The sequence below is a fragment of the Mesitornis unicolor genome, unplaced genomic scaffold, assembly GCF_000695765.1.
Source record: "Mesitornis unicolor isolate BGI_N332 unplaced genomic scaffold, ASM69576v1 scaffold39179, whole genome shotgun sequence".
NCBI classification, from domain to species: Eukaryota; Metazoa; Chordata; class Aves; order Mesitornithiformes; family Mesitornithidae; genus Mesitornis; species Mesitornis unicolor.
The window spans coordinates 450-27,709 of NW_010210007.1; the positions used below are offsets into that span (position 1 = coordinate 450).

Below are 27,260 nucleotides of genomic sequence, written 5' to 3' on the forward strand. Positions count from 1 at the left end.
GTGTGGCAGCGGCACAGATACCGGGCCTGCAGAACACAAACCTCCCTGCTGATAGATTGGCCTTTCCAGAAGAGGAACACGCCAAATAATTTGAAGGTCAGACACCTGGTAGCCACAGGCAGGGATTTTGGTTATGAGTATTGTTTATTTTTTTTAATTTATTGAATTATAAATAATTTATTGTGCTTATAATGGGTATTGGGAGAACGGGAGAGGGGTGTAAAGACTGGCTTTGTAGCAATGTGCAATTAAAAAATCTACTGTATAGATTCTGTCAGAAAAAGATACATGAAATAGTGAAAACCTGCAGAAGACGACCATGAACGTGCCTGGGTAGAGCCAGACAATGCTGCTTCAGTTTACCAGGAGGGGTTTGAAAAATAAGAAGCAGAGACAAGCTTGCAGCAATCAGGACTGAAAAAAAATATGAGCTTGCACTAACCCTTTCTAGGAAAGAAGCTTTACTTCTGTTAATGAAGTGATGAGATGAACATGTGACGCGTCTCTGCGATACACCTCACACAGTGGGAGAAGTGGTGGCAAATCGAAAGGCATCACCGCTGAGCTGGCTGCAGCAACCTCTAGCTTCTGGAGGTAGCTTTAGTGCAGAATGATGAAATCTCCTGTCAAGTTACACACCAAAGATGGCTGCTGTTTTGAGGAGAGAGCCCCAGCAGCAGGCTCTATCCATTTAACACAGACTGCTGCTTTTGTTGCTAGGCTACAAGAGGGACGTACATTTATAAGCAAAAAAAAAAAAAAAAAGTATCTTGTAGTGTTGCCATGATTTGCCTTCTCCAGCGTTCAATTTGTTTTTATGACTGCAGTAGGAAGAATCATTGTGCAGACAAAGAATTTTTTCCTTGTGATTTAAATAGATATTTACTGCTAGAAGCTGCTTTGGGGAAGGAAAACTTGGCACGTGGCTTTGTTAACATCTGGTGTAAGTACATTGCATCATACTTCTCCCAGTCATCAGCTGTGCTACTTCTTTCAAACTGTGGTAGCAAATGTAGTGCAGATAGAGGAATACCATTGCTTAATGACCACGGTAAGTCTGATAAATGCTCTTTTGCCATCGTGCAAAAATGCTTTCTTCCCCTAAAAGTCTATTCGTGCTCCTCATTTGAACTAATTATACTGCTGTGGTTGACATCCCTGGAGAACGCACTGTGTTCTTTTCTTTGCCAGAGCAAAACATGAGTAGTAGCTGGGTTTGCCTTTCTGCTGTTGCTTTGCCAATGTGTTGTACTTTTAAAGTAGAATAGGTCACCTTTTACTAACCAGAAGATAGTTAATTTCCCATCTTTTCTCCTGGAAAAGAAAAATCTGAGTTTGTTGAGGCAAAGGAGCCCCAAAAAGGGCCAATGTGTTATTTGTGGAATAAAAAGGCGTAACAGGATCCTTAAATATTCTCTGTCAGAGCAGCATGGGAGATGCTTCAAAAGAACATGCTCTGCAGAAACAAACAAGCCATGGGCACTTTGGTTTACAAACATGTCAGAGGAGGAAGAGAAGCTGTTCCTCTTCCTATTTTGTAGCAGCAGGTACTTTTCTCAATGCAGAGATTTTCCAGCCTACATCTCTCTTTTCCCAGAACAGTTGACAGCTGGACATCAGGCTGATAGGGGACTGCTTTGAGGAGTGGAGATCTAGGGGCCCAACGGTGTCAAATCCTTTTTATCTCTCTCCCAGTGAATCTGCACATGAAACATTTTCAGCAGCACCTGGCTCTAACTTTTGAACTATTTGTATTCTATAGGATCCTGGTAAGAAAGAGGTACTGCTGTTACCTTTTATTTTTACTGGGTTTTCAGGGAAAAGTCTCACTCTTTTTTTTTTCTTTTTTTTTTCCTTTTTATTTTTTCCCCAAAAAAAGGAACTCTTAGCTGGCTCCAGGAGATTTTGTGAATCACGATCTGACCTGAGCACCTTTACATCACCTGAAGTAAGAGGTCTGAGTCCTGGTAAAGGACACTGTACAAGTTACACCTAGCATTTGTGTTGACTAGGTCACTTGCCCTCCTGTATGCAGGCTGGTTTGAATTCGCTGTAATATCAAGTTGTGTTCTCTAAATCAAACACTGCAGTCTCTCAGAAATGTAGCTCTGCTGAAACAGAAAAGGGAATTCTATGATTCGATACCAGCAAAACCAGACTTTTAAGCTAGAGCACAATGTGTGCCACATGCTTTGTAACAGAGGTTGCAGGTCGCACTTTGGGAGTTGGGCACCAAGAAGTGAGATGTCACAATGCTCATTACCACAGTTATGTCTGCACTGCTTTTAGACATAGACTTCTCTTGAAACTTCTCCCTCTCCCAGCTCAGTATTTGCTGACTTTCTGAAATTGCATGCAAGAGAGGTGAAAGGCCACTCTCATTAAGAGTCCACTTCTGTAGGGGAAGGTGCAGGAGGCTATAATCTGGACTCCAGCCCCCATAAAAGCAAAAAACAACAGAAAATTCTACATGGAGAGTGAAGCAGTACCCTATCTGGTACCCAGCCTAAGGATGTTTGCAGAAAGAGCCTCACTCAGGAGAATTCAGGCTTTTGTATCTGTTGAGGAAAGCCTGCTTCTGGGGTAGTTCTCAGGCAAGTTTCTCTCCCAAGTATTCTCTGACAATATCACTCCTGGCAACCTAAGCTGTCCACATCTCTCGAGAGTTGGATATTTTGCCGTTAAGGGATGCTTCTTGACTCAGAACAGTGCCTGTAGCTTTACAAATGTGTATTTAGGTCAGACATGGAGAGCTGGGTTCACAATTATACCATCAAGAAATTGCTTTTTGTGTCACTCTATTCCCAACTTTAGCTTAGATACTGGAAAAATTAATCACATACCTGACAAAGGTTCTTAATTGTGAAGTGGATTTTTTCAAGACTCAAGTTAAAATACAGGGTGTCAGTAACAAGAAAATATAAATGGTTCCAAGGAAGGTAGCAAAGCTGCTTTTCATCATTTGCGCACTGCTGCGCGGGTTTAAGTTGCCTATAATTTCCCACATCATGTGCCTATCTGGATTAGTCAGTCATGCAACAGGGTTTAAATACTTGATTAAATGTCTGGGTTGTTCATAATTGAGTGGTATGTTACTGTCTGAAATAAATTAAATCGTCATTGCTATTCTTTTTGCTGTTGTTTTGTTTTGAAAAGTGGTTATATGAACTTCAGTGTGATGTTGAAAGCGTGAACTTTGAAAAGGAACAGCGGAAAGTTGAACTCCTGTCAACTCCTGAATCTGCATTTTGTAGAATTGCTGCGACTGCAGTTTTTAACCTTTAAGCAAGGTTTAAAGTCTTCTACTATTGCCGGTTCTGTGCCAAATCTAAACTTAGCCTTTGTACTAGAACTGTTGAACTGATTTTATGCTGGTTTTTTATGAAATTATTTTTAAGAGAGGCCACTCTCACTTATTCTTCAGCCCTCTGTTTCCCTCCAGTTAATGCTGGTATTAAACATCAGACCATGAACTGGCGGATGAATCCATTTGATCAGAGACGGCAAGAAATGTGGGTGTGCTTGGTACTACAGCTTCCAGCTCAGTTCACTGTCGTGTTCTGATTGAAGATGAAAACGGTAGTCAAAGAATTATTGATTTAAAATAAATGTTTTTGCAGAAGGTTATTAAAAATACACGGTTGAGAGTTTCTCTTCAACTAAACAAAGAGCTTAGTTTTAGCTGTCAGTGAGTTCCACCATGCTTTTTAGTCTGTTTTTATTGTATGATTACTAGGGCTGGGAGAAAGATGAGGAAGTAAATCAGCAGGGAGATTTGGAGGAGAGTGGTAGAGGAGAGGCTGGCAGTGAAATTTGCTTTAAAGCACTTGGGAAGCGCAGTTTCACACAACAGTGTCCTGTCTGTGGTCTGCCATCTGTATCACCACATCTAATTGCCTCCGGTCTACAGAGCCACATCTTCAGCTCAACTTTTGGTGCCAAGTTCATGGCAGCCCACGGCCGTCTCTTTAGCCTGACGGTCTTACGTTTATGAAAATCTTTATGAACACATGGTGGCAGTTATCATTCTGAAAATATGCCTTGGTACATAGGAAGAGCTGCAGTGTGAAGCACATGGATAATCAAACCTCTGTGTCAGTGCTGGGGAGCTGAACGGTGCCAAAAAATGTTCCTGGTCAGGGGAATGCAGTCCCCATGTTGTGAACTCACTGGAGCGCAGCGTGGAGCGGTTTTGCCCAGGACAGCGGATGCTCACCCAGACAATCCGGCTGCACAAGAGAGGGTTTAACTGCCGGTCTCCATGGGCAGTTTGGACACAGCCACCCTTGTTTGGAAACAGGGTTTGATAACGTGAATGTGCCAGAGAGCATAGTCCGTTCTTTAATTCACTAGTGTGGTTGAATTCACTGGTGTGGACTATTACCAGCTTTGGGGTATGCAGGTACGAGTGCTTCTATTAAATACCTTTCTAATTGATCTGTTGTCTAAAACACTGAAAATATGTATTATTTCCTTCCTTACTGCGTATTTTCCATGATAAATGTTAACTGTTTGACTGCGTTATGATGTTGTCCTTTCCAGTAATGCTGATCCTCCCATGTGAACATAACCTCAAAGTGACATTTCAGTATGGATTATTACAGTAACTTTTGTGTTTGTAAAATTAATGTTAATGGAGTTGTTTGAGGAAGAGAGTTGTTTCAAGATCAGATTGGGTAATTTTCCTGCTTGCCTTTCCACCTTAAAATTTAGGGTGCTGTTGATTCAGAGTTTTGTCCTGTTTCACAGGTGGTTTCCCCTCTGTTGGTGCTTACTGAATAAGCAATAAAAGAACAATAAATTCAGATGCTTATATACAGGCAGTGAAGTGTTAGGTAGTTGTTGGTGTTTGCTTTCATTAGTTGACTGTAACAAAGCAAACATTTTTATCTTTGTTCTAGAGGATTTGTGCATTTACTTTCCAGTCCCTTTGCAAACTTTCTACTTATCTCAGGGTTTAGATGGGTTAATTTTAATTTGATTCAATCCAAATGTCCTTTATTTTTTCTTTACACAATTCTATGATGGACATACGGATAATGAGAATTTAAATCTTGGGCACACAATGTATATGGAGAATTAAATCATTAAAGATAGTGGAGTTGTACCCTTGACAAAGCATCGTAGTTAAAGAATAATTAAAGCTTAGATAGTTTTATTGTAGTGCTTCCATTATTGAGTATTTGAATAGATTATGCAAACAGCAGCAAACCAAATTGTCTAAATCTGAAAATTAAGGTGATAGCTAGGTAAAATACTGTTGCAGCAACTTAAATTTGTGCCTATTTCTTGTTTTACAAGGTCTTACAGTCTCATTGATTAAATAAAAATAAAACTAAAACAAAAAAGCCATACAGTTTATGACGATGACTGCATGGCTGTTGGGTTGCTGAAACCATTTTTTTGCACAGTCGTAATTTTTACTTTATACTTGGACATTGTGTTTTATAGAGGTTCCCTTCAAAGTACATAAGCATTTTATTGGCTTATGGTTTTGCTTTATAGTATTTATTTCCCTTTTCAGCATTTACCAATAGGGGCTATTAAGTCACGAGTAGCATCACACAGTCTCTTTAATACAAGAGGTAGGGCTTTTATTCAAAAAATATTTTGCTGGAAAACTCGTAAGTTTTCAAGGCAGAAATTCACTGGTTCTCTTAGGCACCATTGAATAAGATCTGTGACTCAGAGTCCCGAGACGGGCAAACTCAGCGACCTTTTTAACTTCACTGCAGGTTTTATGTGTTTCCAAATTACATTATTCCAGTGGCTGGACTTTTTCCACTCCTTTGTATGCAGGACAGCTGCTCGTTCTCTGTGGGCATTGGTCTGTCCCTGCACACAGTCTTTATGGTTTTTATTTTAAACTTATTTAGGACAGCATTGTTCCTAGGTATATGCCTAAAGTGCAGGTCATTTAGAAGAAAATGTTTATGTGTGTTTAAATAGCTGTCATCCAAAGTTTTAATCCTTTTTTGCATGAGATCTAATCTTGTGCAAGGTGGACACCAGTCCTGTTCTCCCCACATCCTATGCAGGATTGGAGGCTTATATACCATCCTTTATTAAGATTAGTGGTGTTAAAGTCAATGTTTTCTGGTGCTCTCTCTCTAAGCACACACGGTGATTTCAAGCATGATCTTTTCTTGTAGCACATGCCAAGGATTGTCCATTAATGTATGTTTTCCATTTTCCTGCTAGGTTGCTTTTTGCTGCTGCAGTACTAACCCTTTCTTGGTAGATCTACAAGGAGAAAGAGAGACCGAAGCATGTGCTGACACGCTTCTGCTAGTGTAGCGTGGCTACAGCAGGGAGAAAGGCACGGAAACAGGAGTTTTACCTTGTGCTGGCAGCCAGAGTGGCTGTGTGTTGGTTTTGGGGTGCTTTTACTGTACTAGCATTAGTTACAGCCACCTTGGCTGCTCTCTTACCCCTGCTGCTTGGATCATGTTAGCCCTTTCTTTTTTTTTGCTATGTAGACACGCAAGGACTGGGAGTTTTTCCAGTTTACAGCAAGTTAGGTTTCTCTTGCACCCATTTTCTTGGTCTGTAATGTAAACTTGCAATCTCTTGGCTCCAGCAAGCCAAAACATTTGAAATTATCTATGCTTTATGTTTCTTGTTGATTATCTTCCTACAGATTTAAGTCTATGCTTCAAGATTTGCATTACACTTGGTTCCTCCCACAGCTGCAGATCCTGAACTTGACCGAAATGGTAACACCAGTTAGTGTTTTGGAGCATGGGAGTGCAGATTTTTTGTGCTCCCAGACCTTCTTCTGTGCCAGTTGAGGATACTGACGTAGGAGACTGTGCTGGCCTCTCTTTCTGCGGCATTATTTTTCTGCGAGGGCAGTAACTTATATCAGCACACATGGTTCAAGGAGCATCAGAGCAGGCACAGAGTAGATCAAGTGGGGAGAGGCTAAAGATAGGACAGGAAAGTGATAAGTCTTCTGTTTTCTGTAGATCCACCTTCGTCAGGGTAGGCTGAATGAAATGGAGTGAAACCATCCGGAATTGAACCATGAACCATCTGCACTGAAGGCAAATCCTTACTGTTTAGGTTTCCTATTACTGAAGGACTTGTTTTTGTGGACAGAGGTATCATAAGTATATAGAAACAAGCCACAGGCAACCCAGTAGTATAAATTCTAATCAGAGTGAAAAGAAAGAAAAGAGCTTCTATTAATGGACTGCCTTAATAAGCATTCATTAGACAGCTTTGAACAGATTAACATAAGCTATCCTAAGCAGTTTTAAATCTTTCTTAATGAAACTGATAGTCTAATTATAAAAATATTTAAACTTGGACTTTCTGATGAGTAATATACCAAGAGGGAAGACTTACCAGCCCTAATGTACAAATAATTTTTTTAAGTGGGAAAGTGCTTTTGAATGAATGAGTTCCCCCTGCTTTCACAGGGTGCTGCTTCGCAAGACCAGCAGTTACTATTTTAGACCAGAAGGTGGTCTGTTTTTCCACAACGGGAAATGACTCGCGGGAGGGTGTCTTTAATGGTATAGTGCTGAGAAAGGGAAAAGAGACCTAAGCAGCATCTCCTGTTCAGGCACTCTGAATGAGAACTCTGTTCTCCAGATCTGCCCTCAGTCTTTTTTCTTTCCCATGATCTCTGTTCATTCTGAAACGTGCCTGGTGAGAAATGGATCACATGAAAATAATCCACAGCTGTCTCCACAGTGTGGGGGTTTAAACTGTTTCATAACTGTGGACGTACTTACAGCAAACAGGAACGTGGAATAGGAAGACAAGAATATTCAGCTGGACCTGAGGAATGAATTCTCTGCTTCTTACCCAGCGCTTTTCCATCTCTTGCCATTACTTTTGTGAAATAATAACTTTTGTTTTGCCGTATCAGCTGCACTTAGAGCACAGGTCTGGAGGTCTGGGTTCTGCTGTAATTTCTGACTTAACCTGTGTTCTTGAGCCAAGTTATGTTACTGAATTGTCTCTTTCTTTTACCTGCGTGGGAAGGAGTACGCTCCTCAACAGTACTGAAAAGCTGGTAACAGCTCTAAATGTCTTTGGAGAAAGTTGCAAAAAGAAGTATGTTAGATTTTTTTTGAGAAGAAACTTCTTCTCAGTGAGGGTGACAGAGCACTGGCCCAGGCTGCCCAGAGAGGTTGTGGAGTCTGTTCTCTGGAGACATTCAAAACCCGCCTGGACGCCTTCCTGTGCAACCTCATCTGGGTGTTCCTGCTCCGGCAGGGGGATTGGACTGGATGAGCTTTTGAGGTCCCTTCCAATCCCTAACGTTCTGTGATTCTGTGATTCTGTGATTTTACTGGTCTGACGTCAGTTATGACTAATTATGGTACAAGTACCTTCATGCCTCAGGGTTAGCTTAGTAAATGATATGTTGCTGTGGCACCTTATTTTCTTGATAGTTTGTAAGAGTTATCATTTCACTGTAGGGCAATCTTGTCTTGGCATACAGTAAAGATGTTGTTAAAAGCTGCTATACAACAATGAATGTAATGGAGAGGGGGGGAAATAGGGTGACGGGGAGGAGGAAAATATTAGTTTCCCCTACTGTGTTGTATTTATTAGCCTTCTAGTATCCTGCGAAGATTTAGGACCTCAATTAGGAATTTGGCAATATCTGTAGAAACACAGCTATGTTTTACACAGTTGCTCTTTACACTGCAAAGGCAAACAGCTCTGCTTTGCCAGTACAACTCTGAGTTTCTCCTGATGTCAGGAAAATACAGAGCAGGACACAAAAACATCTGTGTAATTGTACTTTTTGTGTGATTTTTCATCAAATTTATTTAGCCTGTGTAATATTAGTACTAAGATCTGTTCTACAGAACTGGAGATTATTTGTTCAAGGAAGAGCTTGAATCTGGTGGAAAAGAGATCTTTATTATTTAATGCTTTGGAGTTTTCACTATTCTGTTGCAGATAATACAAGCCAAACATAGAAATAATACATAAACATCCTAAATGCTTTGTTTTTTCATTTGATGAAAACAAACTCCTTGAGTTTTTTTTAATAGAAACAGATTATTTAACTTAAAGAAACTTTGTATAATTACCGGTAAATGTATGAAAGGAAGGACCTTTTTACTGAGTGGCACCAAATTAGTATTTTCTAATGAATTTGTAACAAACTTATTTAAGAATGCTGGCTGAGTTACGACATTGTCATCATTCAGCTGTTAATCATGCTGTGATTGTGAAAGGCAACCCTGCATTATGATTTATTTAATCCATCCTGGGTTCTCAAAGTTTGTTGTTCTAGCAGTAGGTTATTCTGCTTTCTTCGTTACCACATGCTGAGCAGAATGTACTTGCCAAATCCTCCTTAAACATTGCTTATCTTCATTTATAGTGCAGTTATTGTGCATTCTTGCTACCTTATCTTTACAGCTTTACAATGTCTGGTGCTCAGGGCCATCGTGCTCATGCCTGCACAGTTTCTATTGACATGATGAGCACGTGTAACACTGGGAAGAACTTGAGCGATCTGAATGCCACTGGCAGTTCTTCCTGGCAGATGGTACATCAGAAAATCAAATATTTCCTGTAATCTGTGCATGGTTCACTATAAAATAATATGTGGCCACTGGGCTTTCATTGAAATTGAATCACAATAATAATGACAACCACCAAAGTGCCAAATAAGAGTCATGCTTGTGCTATTACATCTACATAAAAATGCTAAGTCAGGGTAAGCGCAGGGAAAACAGTCTTTTCCCTGAGTATTTCCCACTCTAAGAGCAATTCTGACTGATAAGTGCTTCAAGGCAGAGTAATTTTTACACAATTCTCATCTGCTTACAAAGTTGATTTTGTGGTTCTGGTGAGGGGTGCTACAAAGGAGTCTCATCTCCTTTCTGTACCATCGAGCTGGTTTACCTCGCTTTCAAGAGCAGACTATTCTGTTTTGAGGTTTTTTTCCCTAGAAATGTTGTTATATAGTGTATTCTAAATATTTATAAATTTCTTGTTGCTTAACACTGCTGGTTATGATAGATGGGGAGACTTAAGCCTTTATTTCTGTCAGTTTACTTTCCCAAAGACTTCCAAGTTTTTCCACTTGAGGTAGAGGAGAAGGATCAGAATCACATTTGAGAGATGGACAATAACTTTCTCAGATTTCATGAATGGTCTCTTCTTTTTTCTCATGAAGTTCACATTTTTTATGATAATCACTTTACCTGATTAGTTACTTTCTTTTTGTGTGGGTTTAGGGTTTTTTTTTTGTTCTACTTCATATAACTTTCATCAAATTGGCCGAAATGTCTCAGACAACTTCATGGTGTTCTTGAGTTAAGGTGAAAATACTCTTCAGTGGCAGCTTACGGGTGATTAACAGTTGTCCTCATAATGATGTTTCTTCCTATTAAAACAGATAAAATGCTATATTTAATCTGTATTTTTATAGATCAAATTTACTCCAGCCATTTGAATTACAAGCAGGGATGGATGTTGGTTTTTTTAAAGGGACTATTGAACATGTTGCAGAAATTTCTCTTAAGAAAGTTGAAGTTCATGTAGCTTATGCTGTGCAGGGACTGGCCTTCCATTAGATGCTGAAGTAAACTTAGTCATCCTGAAGTAATTTTTAATTTTCTGGGCTTTGGGCCCCATAAATGCACAACTATGTTAGTTCAGTGCCCTTCATTGTAGTTCTTTAACTATCTTTGAAGTATCATTAGGAGATCTGGCCATGTGTTCATAATGTGGCACGTTGTTGCATTATATAATCTTTGTTTTGTTAAAACATGGATTTAGAGAAACAACAGCTATTAAAAGAAATTGTTGGGTTTGTGTTCCTAATTTTTGTTTTGTTTTGCTATGCCAGAGAAGTTAACTGTATTTTATTAAATATTTCTGCACTTTATAGCAGCTCTTCAGGCATCTCTTAAAATACCCAATCTCTCCTTCCGTTCAAGACAGTGTTTTCAGCAAACACTAATTCATCACTGATACAAAACACAGCTGGTATCTGACATCATCTGCTTTCTGGATATACTTTTGCCCCTTTAAACCTCAATTCTGCAAGTTGTTTGGTGTTTGTTCTCTGGTTTTCTACTCTAAACATAACCACTTTTCATCTTGCGCGTTATCGATACATTATGAAATAAGTGGAGTTCTGAATTGCCAATTTTCACGTTTTCTCCACAGAGTTTTTGAAGATGTCAGCAGATATACCATTAAATATTAATATCAAGGAGCCCCGATGGGATCAAAGCACTTTCATTGGACGAGCCAGTCACTTCTTTACTGTAACAGATCCCCGGAATATTCTGTTATCTGATGCCCAACTGGAAAATGCAAGAAAAATTGTGCATGATTACAGGTATGGCATGGATCACTTTTACTACTGGTCCAAAAAAGTCCATGTCAGTGGACTAAATATCTTTAAAAGGAAATATTTTAAAAACTGTATTCATTCCACCACTCTTCCTTCTTATTTCAGAGCTTAAAACCCTCTTTTTTCAAAAAACAAATTTGCTAATGAATGGGGAAATTATGTCATCTGAGAACAGCTGTTAAGTATTCCGAAATACAGAAGTGTCTAATTCTGGAGATAGTTAATATGACAACAGTTTAAAACTTCCTCTTGTGTGTTATTTGAATGAAGTAGTATCTTAAATTGCAAAGTTGCAAAGTAAATTTTTAAAGTTTGACGCTAATGAATCCAGAGATCTTAGCTCTACATTTTAGTTCTAAAATCCAGTACAGGTTTGAGTAAATAGAAATTTGGTGCTGGATATGTCAAGTCAGCCAACATGACCACAGCTGGGTGTTTTGATGCGTTTTATTTCACTGGTCCATTTAACAGTTGAAGATCTAAAAGCTAACAATGCAGCTAAACATAGTATGAAAAAATTTTCTGATGCCACATTTGTCATTGGAGGTTGCAGCGTTTTATAACAGTTGTGATTTCTGCTTTTGTCTTGTTTTGTTGTTTTTTTAACTTGTCCCAAGACAAGGTATCGTGGCTCCTGGCTTGACAGAAGATGACTTGTGGAGGGCAAAATATATCTATGATTCAGCCTTTCACCCAGACACTGGTGAAAAGATGGTCTTGATTGGCCGAATGTCAGCACAGGTACCCATGAACATGACTATCACAGGTTGTATGATGACCTTTTATAGGTAAGTGATGGCAATATAGCACATAAAATATTTGCCTACAAACTAGATTAGTGAAAATCAATGTTATTGTCAAAAGAGCATTTTAGATTTATAATAAATGTTTTTAAATGTAAAATTTTGCTTCCTTTTCTCTTCTCTCTCTGCATTCCCTCACACTGATCAATAGTTTCCTCTAGAAGTAGTTGTGAGATAAGCCCTTAGTCCCTCTCTTCACCATCCTACTTTTCCTTAAACTGGGAAAGTTGAATGTTCCAAAATCCCGTCCTTGTAGGAAAGTTGTGGAGGACAAAGAGGAGGAGATACCTGGGAATTTCTAACCTTAGAGATGTGCCATGTAGGATGTTCTCTCTGCCAAGTGAGTACTCGGTGTGCTTGAGTCCATCAGCCATCAAGTTTCTCCAGCTCCTCTTTGATCCTTCCATTTTCTCAATAGTTCTTGAGTCACCAATTCAGTGAAGTCCACAGCAGAAGCCGGTATCATCTGCTGGTGCACTCCATGTTAGAAATACTTTTGTGACACAACGCTTTTGTTCACTGGTGGGAAGTTCAGAGGAAATAACAACAGCAGTTTTGATGCTGAAATTTTACAGATTCTTGACTCACACTCCAGAAAGGCACAGACATTTTGAATGGTGCACGTATACATGTGTGTTTAAAAACAGTCAAGAATATGAATAAAACCATCAGGACAGCTGCCCATTCACAGTCACTGCTTCCTGTTAGCTGGTTATTCTTTTATGCATGTTCTGTTATTATCTGTAATACTTACAGCAGCTATAAGCCTTTTCTTTGCATTATTGGTAGAGTCACTTGGATTCAAAACTAGGTGATTTATTAGCCTGGAAGGCATTGGTTTCTTTGGACCAAGCATTCAGCAGTGCTAACAGGTTTGTGTAGAAGTCCTTGGATGTTGCGGTGTAGCATCCATCTTTCTGCATGTCACTGGAAGAAGCTTCTTATGAGAGGTCTTGGGCATGCAGTAAGGCAATGTGCGTCATGCCTGAACTTTGTAGCAAGCCTAACATCCTCTACATAGCAGTAGCAAGGAAATGGGAAAAGATGAGTCAGGAAAGAGAGCTGCACGTGCACAGGAAGATAGGAGGAAGAACGGCTGTAGTGACGGAAAAAATCCAGCTAGTTTGTCACTGTTACTTTGGCATCTCATCCAGATACTGGAAACCAAAGAACAGGAATACACTTTCAAATCTCCTGAATCTTTCTCTTTTTTGCAATTTAAAGAGATAACATGTCTCCCCTTTCAGAACCAAAGCCTCATGATAGACACGCACCTTCCACTCTAGCATCTCCTCTTTGCTTTCCCGCCTGTTACAGAATAATTGGTACAACTACTGTTTTTTCTTTAGCACTCTTAATTTCCATATCAGCTTTCCAATGAGAATGGCATTCTTATTACCATTATTGCCTGCGTTGTTAAATAATTTAATTAATTATAAGCTTTAAAGTCTTATGAAAAGCTATTTTAATCGTCCGGAAATGGTTTTCAGTAACAACTCTTATTTTTGGTGGCCTGACTAATTCTGGTGGAACAGAATCTTCAGTGGTTTCTCCACTGGGTGCATAGTTTGTGGTCTGAGTACAGAAGGAAATGGTAGGAAACACATTTACCCTCGTATGCTCTCCTGGCCTTCAAGTGTTTGTGGATCCTGATGTCCTTAGTGGATTTCTTTTTCATAAGTTTGTCCTGCTGTTTAAGGATATTGCTTGTTTGAAAGCAAAAGCATTCATCCCTGCACAAGACAGCCCCATACATTGTGAAACAAATTGCTTGCCATTTTTGTTCATTACCAGCATAACCATTTGTAAAATTATTGTATCTGCAATTCAACAGGAACCACATTAGCTTGTTAAATGGGGACTCTGTGACTTGTATGGAATATGGTTTTTTCACTGCCCCAACCCCTGCTCACAAGTCAGCACCTTTTTGTCCTAAGGCATCTGCGTGCTGTCACTGACAGAATTTATGAGGATTCCTGTGAGCTCTTTTTATTATTTTTTTAAATGACTGGTCATCTGATTCACGTTGTACTGAAGCAGATTAACTTCTGTGCTCTACCTATATATAGCTTAAACATGCAGGTATTTTCTTGAAAATATTTTTTTCACTTTGGAGTTGTCTTTTTATGTGGTTCTACGTGTGACTGCATGTTTTAATGTCAGAAGGATTTACTAAAACAATGCCACCACATTAGCTTTTTGAAGAATGAGAAGAAAAACGCTATCTCCTAAAATCCACCTCTCAGTCACTTATGGAGCATTCAAAGAGAACTAACAGACTGTAAGGGAATAATAACCCTGGAAAAGCATTCTAGAAATTAGAGAGTTTCATATTTCTCTGTGTGTATTTCTTATAGATAAGTTTGCTATAAAGCTTTTGTTATCACAACAAACCTTTGTCCCAGGTAAACCTTGCTATTTAATTACAATGCTTTTAAATTCCATTCTTAGAAGTAGCTCATACTTTCATTATTGAGACAATATCTCTTGACTGCATTGTTTCATTCCGATAAACAAGAACCTCTGCATGATTGCTGCTTGCACTATCTTTCCTTGGTTTGCTATCATTTTCCGTGCTGTTGATTCAGCTGTATTTTTAATGATAATAATTGTTTCTCTTTTCAAGAACTACTCCAGCCGTGGTTTTCTGGCAGTGGATTAACCAGTCCTTCAATGCTATAGTAAATTACACGAACAGGAGCGGTGATGCCCCGATCACTGTCAGGTCAGACACTGAACCAGATACTTCTGATGTGTTTGTAAGTTGCTCTCTTGTGTAGTGGAACATGGTTGGTCTTTGAAGTTTGAGGTGATAGAGGGATAAGTTTTTTCGTCTAAGCTTATTACTAATTTGATATGCACAGATGAGAATGATGGAGATGAGAACTCCATTTCTACCATTAAAAATAGGCCTAAACACCCTGATTATAAGCACTTAACAGTATAAGATTTAATAAGAGTCTGTGTTGCGTTGCTCAGTCAACCATTTTAAAGTGCCTTATCAGTTTGGTGTTACACCAGGATATTTCCAAGTTGATATTTTGTGTGGACCTTCAGGTGTCTCTCTGTCTCATCTTCTCAGTGCCCTGCAGTATAGCACACACCGCACTGTGAGCTTATTTACAAGAAGAGGACCCTTTGAGGAACTGGTCTGCACAGTATTTGTTTCTGCTTGAAGGCAAAGAGGGAGACTAAGTAGCTGCAGAAAGTTAGAAATCATGAATACAGGACTGAAGTTGCAGTGCTTGACTTTCTGGTTTTGAGGCTGACTTGCTTATAGATATCCAGGAGAAAGCAGTGGATTCGAGAATATACAGACACCTCCTAGCTGGGAAGTGTGTAAAGTGTGTTTTAGGGAAGGTTGAGTTGGATTTGGGCGTTTGCAGCATAGCTGGTCTGCACATACAGGTTTTGGTACAGTTGATTTTAATTACTATTGTAGACATGGCGAAATCCAAACTTGATTTTATTAGTTTAAGCAATTAGGAGATTAAATACAGAACTAAATCCTTCAAGATGTTCATTCAGACATGTGAGAAAATGCTCAACAGAGAGCGATGCAGAACCAGCCAGACCTGATTCAGTGTTAAGATGTTGTTTGCATGTGATTTTTAATGCTAGTGAAAGAAAAGTGTTTCGTTTACTGTCCCGTTTGAATCTTCCATCCACATTTTATTGCAGTGTCACAGAAAGGTCTAGTTCGTAATTTTCAGGGGGACATAACTACATGTGGAAAATGTAATTATTTTTAAAAGTGACGAATGTAGTTGTAGGTGAGCAAACATTTTTATTTTTGTTTTAGCCAGCTGGGAACAGCCTACGTTTCTGCTACCACCGGTGCTGTCGCAACGGCTTTAGGACTTAATGCACTAACAAAGGTATTCCTGCTATGGTTTTTTTCATTCTTAACCAGACTTCAATGTTCTATGAGATGCTAATGGCTCATTTCTCCTCCTGAGTATCTGTGTCATGTTATGCACAGCTTCCAATATGGAGTTGTATCGGCCATTGGCAGCTCCCTTCTTTAGGTTCCAACCTTATTTTTGCCCCGTGTAGATGATTGTCTATGTATTTCAAACAGTCTGTCCTCCTTATGTGCATATTAGCCTTGTGTTTTGTTAATACAGTTTGTATTAACCTAATAAGGTGCTTTTTTTGCAGTTTATTTTTTACATGTCAAAGTACCTGATAGTATTTGAAAGTTAATTGGAGTGGATGTGTAAATACAATTATGTGTACTCATTATCCCATAAAGCGTATAGGTGTGGTTTGAAGGTGCGGTATCACTTCTATAAATGTGGACACCAACTTTAGACTGGCTGAAGAACTTGTCAGGAGGTGCCACTCTTAAATGCAGAAAACTTAGTTTCTTTAAACAAATGGACAACACAAACAAGGGAAAAAAGGTCCTTTACAAAAACCCCTCTGCTTCTGCTTTAATGTACTGAGAGCGGTACCGCACTGACAAGTTCTTTGAGACACTGTTCCCTGGAATAGATGTTGCTGGCTGTGACCTTGCCAGTGGAGACAGTGGAGTTCAAGTCTATTTAGTGTTGCCGTTGGGCTGACAGGCACCCTCAGAAGCTGACACTTCTCTGCAGTGGTGCTGCTAAATTAAGATCATTTTTGCCAATCTCCTGCCACTGCTCACTCTGAGAGAAGTATTTATGACTTCTGTCTTGTTTGGTTGTTGTTCTACCTCTGCCCCACCAGTGAGTTTTCACTGAATTCTAACTTAAAGGAAATAGATGTGGTCTGTCATTAGCACATGAAGCTCTTTAATGTGACCTTTGAGAAAGAAAATTATTATGTAATTCTTTTTCATTTTTTCTTTTTTTCCTCCCTGTTTTTCACAGCATGTCTCACCTCTTATAGGACGGTTTGTTCCTTTTGCTGCTGTTGCTGCTGCTAACTGCATTAATATTCCACTAATGAGACAAAGGTAGGAAAGATTGCTTATTCTAGAAGAAAGTACGTTAACTGAGGTTTTAGATCAGCAAGTTACTAAATAAAGCACATTATGTATCTTTAGCTTGGTTCAGAACCTTGCAAACCTCATGCGTGATCTTGTTTTGATTGATTGATTGTGACAGATGTAAAATAGAACATCCTCATTCTCTTCAGATGAATATCCATAGAGCTTTTCAGTCTTAGATCTCAGAAACCCAGTACCAGTCCTTCAAAACTTGATCACGTGAACCTTATAAATACAAACTCCACTTTGGAAAAACACAGTAATGTCAAAAATGTGCTTCAAAACCCACATACAGAAGTTAGTCATAGGAGTCAGGCTTTTCAGTTCTGTTTAATCATCTGAAATTACAAAAATACGCACTTTCTCAGAAACAGAATTTCATATGTGTTCTGATTTGACTAGGACTAAGAATAGAAGTGGAGGAAAACAAATTAAAAGTGTTCTCTTACAAATACAAGGTTTTGAGCAAAAAAAGGGAATGTTTAAAGTTTATATTCACAATGACGTTCAATCCATGATGGTATTTTATCTCTTATGAAAGATGGGCAGTCCTTAGTATATCTGCCCCTAGTTCTCCCCAGTAAGTGAGTTTAGCACCTGATCCTGCACTTGAATAATACAGGTAGAGAAATGTAGTCTGCTTTGTGCATACTTGTATACTTTCAAATATGTTCTTAGTGGTTGAAATGAAGAGTCAAGACTAGAATGCCAGAGGGGAATTTTCACAAAGTCTTCTGGTTTAGCTCAGTGAAACTAATCCTGTATTGCCTGTATTGTCTGTGGGAAAGGACAGACTTCCAGAGCAGTCCAGAAAATTCCACTTCTCTGAATTGCTTTTTGAACAAACTTTTCCCTTCTGTGGACTACAGAAATAACAGATCTCCTTTCTTCCCCCTCAGAATGCATGTGACCAGGCTCAAGTGGCAGATTGCTGTTACAAACATTCAATTGATTGCTTTTCAGCATATTTTTCCCAAAATTTTTCCCTGCTTTTTGATATTTTTTTTTGCCAAGGAGTGTTACAAACAGGCTAACTTGAAAATAAAATAACATAACAAATTTAATTCTTCTAATTGACAGTTTTAAGGGGAGAAAGATAAGGTGACAAAAAAGGTGGATAGATGTATGTCAGTCACTGTTTTATTTTTACCCCTTTTTCAACAGGGAACTGAAGTTTGGGATCCCCGTCACGGATGTGAACGGAAACAGACTGGGCGAATCAACAAAAGCTGCTCAGCAGGCAATTACCCAGGTGGTTATATCAAGGATTCTCATGGCTGCTCCTGGCATGGGTAAGAACAACTGCAGTCATGTGCAGCTCCTAATGTGAGAGACAACTTAAATTCCATACAAGTGATTTTTCTCAGAGGCAAAATTATCTTATCTGTTAAGAAATGTACATTCCTCACTGTGAAAACATTCACAGTGTGTACACTGAAGTGCAGCAGAAAAGCTTCTGGGATGCTTTTGCAAAAGATAAATACAGAAAGCAATGGAATGGTACCAAATTCTGCTTGAGCGGAATTAGTTTAGTGGAGAGTTGGTGCTTTGACCAGTGCCAAGTTACTGAGCTCAGGTTTAGTTACATGTGAAATCAGTTGCTTTGCTTATTGGAAGAATTTGCCTCTCTAAGTACCAATCCAGTATCTTGAGTTGGCAATGTGGAATGGAAGCTCAGTTAATGACAAACGGCTGTGAAAATTGTATTATGGTATTAGTTCATCTTAAAAAAAATCAAAACCAAGTGCCTTTTTCTGCAAGGTTAATGTTTTGGGTTTTTTTATCTCATTTGCAGCAATTCCTCCCTTCATAATGAATACACTGGAAAAGAGAGCCTTTTTGAAGGTTAGTCTCAGATAATCTACATACATTATTTAGTATCCTAAGTTAATATTTTCATGAATTTAAAATACTTTCTGCATCTTCATATTTGCCTCCCAAATGTGCCTGCACTGTGGGAGGACATCACTGTAGAGCTTGCTTTATAGCCATCGCATTCTTTATGCCTTTCTTCGAGATAGCTTCATTCTTTTTATCACAGTGTAGAATAACAATAAGAAAATATGGACTTTATGTTATTTTAATAATTGTTCTCAAAATGCAGAGTTCCTCCTAGTAAATAAACCTTCCTTGTGCCATACCAAGACTTGGAATACAGTTTATTAGAAAAATACTTCAAAATTTTGTAATGCTTTTTGCTCAGGATGTCAATAAGGAGGCTTTGCTAAGCTGCTGTAGTAGCAATTTGACTTCGGAAGCAACAGTGATAATAAAAATTTCTTTTGAAAATGACCCTTCAAAATTTACTGAATGAGCAAGTGCAGGGTAGGCATAGAATATGCATGCTTCATCAAAGATTACATATATCCTCTATTCTGTTTATGCTAATGTAGTAAGAAGTCAATCACCTGGTGTTAATATAGAAACCAAATCAACATTATACACTGTGTGTGCGTGAGAGATAAAGCACAATGATGAAATTAATTATAGGGACTCAGATGAGGAACTCTATAATTCTTTACCAGTAAAGGGAATTTCATCTTCACCAGCTGACATCACTGATTTATTTACTTGCATAGCTCCAGGCAAAGTCTCTGCCTGAGAAACCCACCCAACAAGTTGGGAACAATTCTTCTTCCTGTTAGAAAACGTTGGGAAAAGAAAGTGTGGTCTGAGTTTCCAGACCCTCCCTTGGAAAAGTGGTTTGGGTGGGGACTGGGAGGACAAGCAGGGGAAGTTTCCTGGTTTTGTTTGTCTAAAGCTTTCTAAAATATTTCATTGATATTTCTTACTATTCCTGACCTTCATTTTTCTTGTGCAGACTTAGATTACCCAGTTATATAGACCATTTGGAAGTGCTTCTGTATATACAAATAAGGCATTGGGAAGAGGTCCCAAATGTCTTCCAGTTTTAAAACCTTTTTTCCTGAAGTGCTTTGCTTTTTCCCCCCTCGTTATCAGAAAACACTATTGCTCAGAACATAGAAACAGGAAATGTGGCATTTGAGTTTTGGAGTGAAAGTCAGTGTGTGCTGCTTCTCTCTCCTGTGAGAAGTGAGACTGCGGTGCACCCAAATACACCATTTGTCTGCAGTTATAAAGAACCCTATACTCTTGACCCATACCCTGTTTGCAGAGTAGTTTTAAGCAGCTTGTGATACTGTTATGTTCTTGAGACTGTATTACCTGGAACCCTAACCCTTGTTTAAAATAAAAACAACTCACAAATTTAGAGCAAGGATTATTTTATATATGTTTGGCATGGGAAAAATGTCACAAATGCTATCAACTGAGCTGACAAATATATGACATTTGTGAAGAAGTTGCAACAGTTCTCAGGGTTTGGAGACATATCTATTGTTTTGTGTGGTATAATCAATATAAGGGTGTTGTGAATTTTTCAGATCAGCAAAAATGAGCGATTTCTTCAGTGACTGCTCAGTGGTCTTTGGTACCATCATGACCGTTTATGCTCACCTGTTCCTCCCCCTCAGCCTCAAAGACTGTGAGTTCAGGTGAAACACTGCTCTGCAGGTAGTCAGTGGTAACACCTGGTAGAGACTAGTATTAAAACCATTAAGGAATGAGCTGCATTTTTAACAAGCAGCTTCTGCATGTTCTCCTGAGAGTTCAGAAGCACCATCCCATTGCAGTATCCAACACCATCCACACAGTGCTTTACTAACTCATTTTCCTTAGCCTTCGCTTTGCACACCATCACTCTTGAAAATAAATATTGTATGCTTGACAAAGCCTATTAAGTAACACACGAGAAAACAGAATGATGTTCTGCAGTAAGGTAGAAAGAAATAAATGCTCTGGAATGCTGGGCTCGGTGATAGCAGACTATCATCCTCTGGTATTTGAAATAAGATGTAGGTTATACAGCACTACTCATCCCCCATATTGTGATACGGTTTTGCACAGGGGCATTTTGATGGTAACATTAGTATGAATTAACAATATTTCCAAAAGCTGTTGCTAGAAGACTACTCAACAATGTTTTTAGAACACAAGCACATACTGCATCAAAAAGAATAATTAATTACTTACTTGAAAAAATATTTTTTATATATGTATATGTGCTTTTGCTGTAGGTTTCAGCAGTGGCTTTGGCTGCCTTTAGTGCAGTGACGCAGTGGAGTAGTTCTTGATTAGACTGTAATGTCTACGTTCATTATCCCACTGAGATGCACTTGACTAGCTCTGCTCAGAACCAAGGTACTTTATCTGCTGCAGCAGAAGGATCCATAGACAACCTTGCTCTGAGGCACAGCATTTATAGTTGTATTTTAGTTACAGGTAACCTTTCTCCTAAGGAAATAAATCATCTTTTCCACAGAAATTTCTGAACATTCCAGTCGACACTGAAGTTTTAATTTAGATTACTAGACTTAAAGCTTCAGCTGCCGTTTCTCTCCCATTCTGCATACTGTATTAACATTCAAGCTGATTCCAGAAATTTCCTCATATATCCTTAAAACAAGATCCTTGGGGTCTCTTAGTTTGCAACTAAAGTATGTATTCAAAACTGTTACAAAACTAGAATAGAGAGCCTTTTTTTTAAAGCATTGTTCTTGAATGTCTTATGCCTTGGAGCCCTCCATGCATTCCTAATTAACTGTAATTTCATTTATTCGTTTTGTTGGTTTTTTTTAACAGACATAGCTAGACAGATGTGGAGATCCAACAATGAGAGGAAGCAGTTAGAAAAAAAAGCCAATTCTCCTTATGACTTGCTTAATGATTTCTCCATTTTCTCTGTTTGCACTACCCACTAAAGATGCCATAAAGACATCTGGAAATTAAATCCTAATTCATTGAGAACTGCCTCCTTCCCGAGTTAATGATTGATCTCTAACGCAGTAAATTCTTTTGCTGTCTTGTAATTCACCGTTATGTCTCTTTGTAGGGATGTACAGCCTGCATTTGAGTTTTGCTTTATTGTTTTATGTTGTTCCCTGGGCAACTCCAATTCTTAAAACTCCAACACTGTAATGTCAATATTATCTCACTGTCTGTCTTGATCAGCACAGCCTGGTGACACTTCTGAAAAATAAAGGCTGTAACTCAGATCAAGTACTTGGGCAAAAAAATGTCTCACATGAAATTGATGTTTATTTTGTCAGTACTGAGAGACACCTCTGTCTCTCAGATTAATGACCGACTCCGATAAAGGCATGAAACCATTTATTACTCTTGTGACACCCTCCAATAGCCAAAAGGGTTATAAAATCATATTTGGGGCTTTTCTATTACATACCTGAGGTGCCATGCTCACACTACAATGCATAGCATCCCTCTCCTTTAATTCTCTTCAGGGACAGGAGTTACTTGCAATGCAGAGTTTGCCTTGTGTTCCCAAATACCTGTAACATTTACCAGCACCACAGTCCTGCATCGCTTCCACCGTCACTCACACCAGCTCTTGTCACTGACTCTCCCACTGTATAAAATGTAAAGCCTTTTGTGTGAACTTATCTCAGCTAAGAGACGAAGGTGTGTTTAGTGGAATGCCAGAACAGCGGAGCACTGCTGCGTTCACTCCTTATCCTTCTTGCTGTTGCTGTCTTTTTCCATTTGTTATCTGTTGTTGCAGGTTATTGCTGAATTGCACGGTTCTTCTCCCTCAGGCTCTGGAGAAAGTTTAATCTACGCAGGCCTGTTTTCCATGTCTCCTACACTGCTGTGACCTTCCTTAGCACCAAACTTTGTCTTACTGAGCTTTCTAAATTTTCTTTTATCATTTCTGCTCTCAAAACACTGCCAGTCTTTAGTTCACCAGTTTCCCCTCTAAATTCTACATCCTGAGAAATGCTTCTTGCAGAAAAACATCATCTCTGCCGAAAACATCATCCACTGTAACATGGTTTTTAATGGATTAGCTGTTTTGTTTTAAAATGAACTTCCTGTTATCAAAGCAGTTGTGTATGTCCTGCTTATTTGAGACACTGATTTTACTGTAGGAACAGGCGGCTATTGTAGCAGTGTTATTTAAACAGGTCGTTTTATTTCATTAGTAATTAATTTCAACTAAAATTCTAACATGGGTGTGGTGGGGGGTCATTTAAACCATCATATTTCTTGATATACATTCAAGTTCTGCAAAAGTTACGATAATGAGGAATATGCTAAAAATGCATTCATAGGTTATGTGTTCATTTCTCAGCTTCGTTTCTGTACTTGAGTCTTTTTTTACTTGAATAAAAGGTGAACTCTTGCAGAACTGGAGTCTACTTGATGGTGCTACAAGGGCAAGTTCCTGCACATCAGAGCAACTCATAAGACAGGAGACAGGGCTGAGAGGCAGACTTGCATTTTTCCTTGATATCTCCCTTATTTATGGTTGGGGGCTGCAGTTGCTGTTGCTCACAGAGTAAATCTCCAGTTGCAGGTAAAACCATTCAATGTTACCAAAGAGATGGGAGCTGTAACCAGACCTAGCTCTTCTTAGAGATGCCTGGGCATAACCCACTGTGCCTTTAGGAGGTGTGGCAGCACCTTGCACCTGCAGCACAGCTCCAAACTTTGGCTGTGTCAGGAGCTACTGTGGGCTTGTCTGACTCAAAGAAATGGCCCACGTACCCAGGATCAGGTCATGAGTAAAACAGCCAGCCACCTATTGTAGTTTCTAAGGGACACTTACTCAGGATAACAGTGTACATTGCTATCACAGAGAATTTTCTTACTGCATTTCAAAAAGACATTGGACTCTTAAATTGGAGCTCAGCTTTACGGTATGCTGGTAATTGTTTTGCCTTCATCATGTCCAAGAGTATTTTAGGTGCAATCTCTTACAATACAAGAATTCCAGAAAGGTGGGAAGAGCAGAGGAGAAAAGATAGCAGACTCACTGTGTGTGGTTTACTTTCGCAGAGATTTCCTTGGATGAGTGCTCCCATTCAAGTTGGATTAGTCGGATTCTGGTAAGTGATTTATTTGGGTTGAGTCTGCTAGTTTAAGAGATGCTTGTAGGTTTTTTGGAGGAGCAGGCTGCACTTTGTTTAAAGGGAAAAAGTTGAGTTAATGAGGCTACACTTCCATATCTCTCACTTTTTTTTAAAAAGGGGGAAAAAAGCCATTACTAATGACAAAGCTGCCAAGAAAAGCAGAGAAAGGGAAAGAGAAAGGGAGTGGCCAAAAGAGGTATGTGGCAGCTTGATTAGAAAAGGTCCTTTGGCTGCGACCACCATAAACAGTAATTGGAATGTAGTCCTGTAGGCTGATGAGTTCTTGAAACATTTGGTTAATGGAGAGTTTCATTTGTTGTTGTTTAACATTTTATGTTGTGCACACCAGTGCAAAACACTGAAAGGATGTGAAATGATAGTTTTATACATATTTGTAAGCATAATATTGATGCATTTGGTACTACATAGTAGGTAAATTTGTTCATAAGGTACAATGCAGTGAAAAATAAAGGTTATATAGCACTTCATGGAACATTACCTTGTATATACCACTGTATATACAAAAAATGTTTGTCTAGATTATGTAAAAAGGTTTTGAATTCTCTTTTAGCACCTTAAATTTTGTAAACCCATTTTTGTCTCCTCTAGCCTGGTGTTTGCAACACCCCTGTGTTGTGCACTGTTTCCTCAAAAAAGGTACGTATGTTCTTACTGTAACATTAACTCTCCCAGGTGCATGCAAAGTACTGCAAAAAGACAGAAACAAGTGGTCACTGCCTCCTAGAGCATACAGCCATATAACAAGTGTGATGAACATGCCAATATTCAGAGAAGTAACTATTTCTCATCAGTAATACGTAATAGTTGCATTGGGCTCATTTGTTTACAAACTCCTAGCAGCTTGAGATGCAGCTACAGAAGGATAGTGAACAAGAGGTTTGGGTGAGTAGTTTAACCGTGCTGTGGCAAGCTGCAAAGTTAGGAGTCATTGGAGTAATTAAAAAAAAAGCTAATATGGTCCAAACAACATACTCATGTCTAGTGAGGTTATGGCTTCATTAAATACAGTCAGAGCCCATTTTATTTTCAGGTATACTCCCCTGGTTATACAGAACAGCACTTGTCTATACATGCCTATTTGTAATTTGATTAATATTTTCTAGAAAGCATTTTTCATCAATACACAAGCAGCTCAGTACCAAAAATTCTCTTAGAAACATTAATAACTGAAATAACAACAGAAGCTGGGTAGGTTACCTGCAAATAAAATAAGTTCACTTTGCAGTACATAGTACAAACTGGGTAAATGCTTAAATGAAGCAAGCTGGAGCTGAATCCATTAAAATATTGAGCAAGTAGAGGAGCTTTTGACTTTCAGAAAACAATACCTAATTTTCGTCATTTTGAGTACAACTAAGCAGTCTGACACCATCTGCTTCCCTGCCTGGCATAGAATGAAGAGTAGTAAAGAAGTGTCACTAGGCTGCCTGGAGATGACTTGACCAACTTGCAGACCAAGTGTGGTACAGTTTTGATTTTAGCTGGGGTTCTCCATTTTATAGGAAGACTAGACTTTAAACTATATTTAAGAAATCACAGCTGTTTACAGGACCTGGCAGCTTAATTTACTTTTCTGTGAGATGACTCTTACAAAAACAAACTTTTTATTTAACTGAATAAAATCAGACAGTAAGTTAAACATGCAAATACATTATATTTGATAAAAACATCTTTAGAAGTTTCTATTGTCAGCAATGACCTCAAGCAACTAAGATTGCTACCCACGTGGTAGTAAGCAACAGCCATTTCTTGACTCTAGAATATTTTCTTGCCTTTTGAGTAAGGATTTATTTGCCTCTGGTCTGTGAGTATGATTCCTTCATAAGAAGGTTAAAAAAAGAAGATCTGAAAGCTCTTTTCACAGTCCAGGAAGTTCAACCAGATTAATCATGTCTTATTTTACATTCAAGTGCTTATTATATATAACCATTTTACTGTCTCTTTTACTTAGTTCTATGTCTGTAACACGCTTGGAGCCAGAATTGCAAGCCAAGATTCAAGAGAACTGCCCTCAACTAGAACATGTATACTTTAATAAAGGATTATAATTCAAGGAAGGGAAAATACATTTCAAGGAGGATCTTGCGAACTTATTTTTGGATAATATGCCAACATAGTTGAAGATAAGAACTCACTTTTAACTTGTTAAAACAAATTTGATGATCCACATTACTTCATATTTAAAGACTTTCCTCGTTGTAGTGTTTAAGTTACAAAATGTCATTTTGTCCACTTTGGTATTAATTAAAAGTTTAACCATACATATTCAAAAATGTTTACATAAAGCTCTCAAGCAGCTACAACAATAAACAAGCACACAAAGAAAAAATAGATGCTATTATATTGGATTTGCCACCTCTTGCAGTAACAGCGAGGGACAGATGTCTTTGTGAAAAGTCATAGAGCAACTGAACGAAGTTGCCATCCTCTGCCAGCAGCAGGACGGGTTGCTGAACGTGTCAGAAGGTTGTGCAGGAAGGGCTTTTTACCAGGAGGCTGATTAGGTTGTAGGTTTTCCCTGTTGGCACAGAACCGTTTCTTTAAGGTAGGTGGTGTTGGAGGAGCCTGGAGCTTGCGCACAGTGTGGTACTGTTCAGCAATACAAGCTGCTTTCTTCTTCAGGTTTAGTTTTACCAGCATCATGTTGTTCTGCAATTCTGCCAGTGTTTGGTCCTGAGAAGTGGAAGGCAATATATATATAAAGATATGACAAGTTGCCCAACTCCCTGGTTACTATGACCTGAAGAGAATAAACTGCCTTTGCCAAAATTCACTAACTGGTGTGCTAAATAAGGCTATGCATAAAAGCTTCTACTGTCAACAGTGTAGCAGTTCAATAACAAAATAGGAACAGTAATGCCAGGAAGAAGCTGAGTCCATCCTACTTACTGCAAACATGCTGCCATAGCAACTGTGATAGAGTAAAGTGGATAAGAAAATGAGAACTCAATTCTGCAAGTGCAGGCTGTCAGTTAACTGACAGGAACAATTTGGGTCTCCTTTGGAAAGTTAAATATGCAGTCTAACTCAGCCATTGAAAAAATTAGCAATATAACTCCCTTAACGTAATAAGTAGTGTATGTCTAGATAATAAGCCATTTTTATATGCAGCTGCAAGAACCTAGGTTATTCTGCTGATTATGGCAAAGTGCAGAGACTAAATCTCC

At 38.8% G+C, this 27,260-nt stretch overlaps 2 protein-coding genes across 2 annotated transcripts in view; one reads left to right on the forward strand and one right to left on the reverse strand.

Moving 5' to 3' along the window:
• Nucleotides 1-26,354, forward strand: SFXN1 (sideroflexin 1). The gene is made up of 11 exons (XM_010193049.1): nucleotides 1-96; nucleotides 11,155-11,329; nucleotides 11,962-12,132; nucleotides 14,774-14,872; nucleotides 15,950-16,025; nucleotides 17,004-17,089; nucleotides 18,287-18,414; nucleotides 18,918-18,967; nucleotides 23,999-24,048; nucleotides 24,682-24,729; nucleotides 26,045-26,354. The coding sequence occupies exons 2-11, from the start codon at nucleotides 11,166-11,168 to the stop codon at nucleotides 26,139-26,141; spliced, it is 969 nt and encodes a 322-aa protein (XP_010191351.1). The 5' UTR covers nucleotides 1-96; nucleotides 11,155-11,165; the 3' UTR covers nucleotides 26,142-26,354.
• Nucleotides 26,103-27,260, reverse strand: part of KIF20A (kinesin family member 20A) — an 8,433-nt gene continuing 7,275 nt past the window's right edge. The window contains exon 18 of the mRNA XM_010193048.1: nucleotides 26,103-26,766. Coding sequence (XP_010191350.1) covers nucleotides 26,491-26,766 — 276 coding nt within the window. The 3' untranslated portion in view covers nucleotides 26,103-26,490. The remainder of the gene's footprint in view (nucleotides 26,767-27,260) is intronic.

Coding starts and splice junctions, on each gene's coding strand:
- SFXN1 (XM_010193049.1), top strand. CDS start 11,166: ATGTCAGCAGATATACCATTAAATATTAATATCAAGGAGCCCCGATGG. Junction 11,330..11,961: donor AAAATTGTGCATGATTACAG/GTATGGCATGGA, acceptor ACTTGTCCCAAG/ACAAGGTATCGTGGCTCCTG. Junction 17,090..18,286: donor ATTCCACTAATGAGACAAAG/GTAGGAAAGATT, acceptor CTTTTTCAACAG/GGAACTGAAGTTTGGGATCC.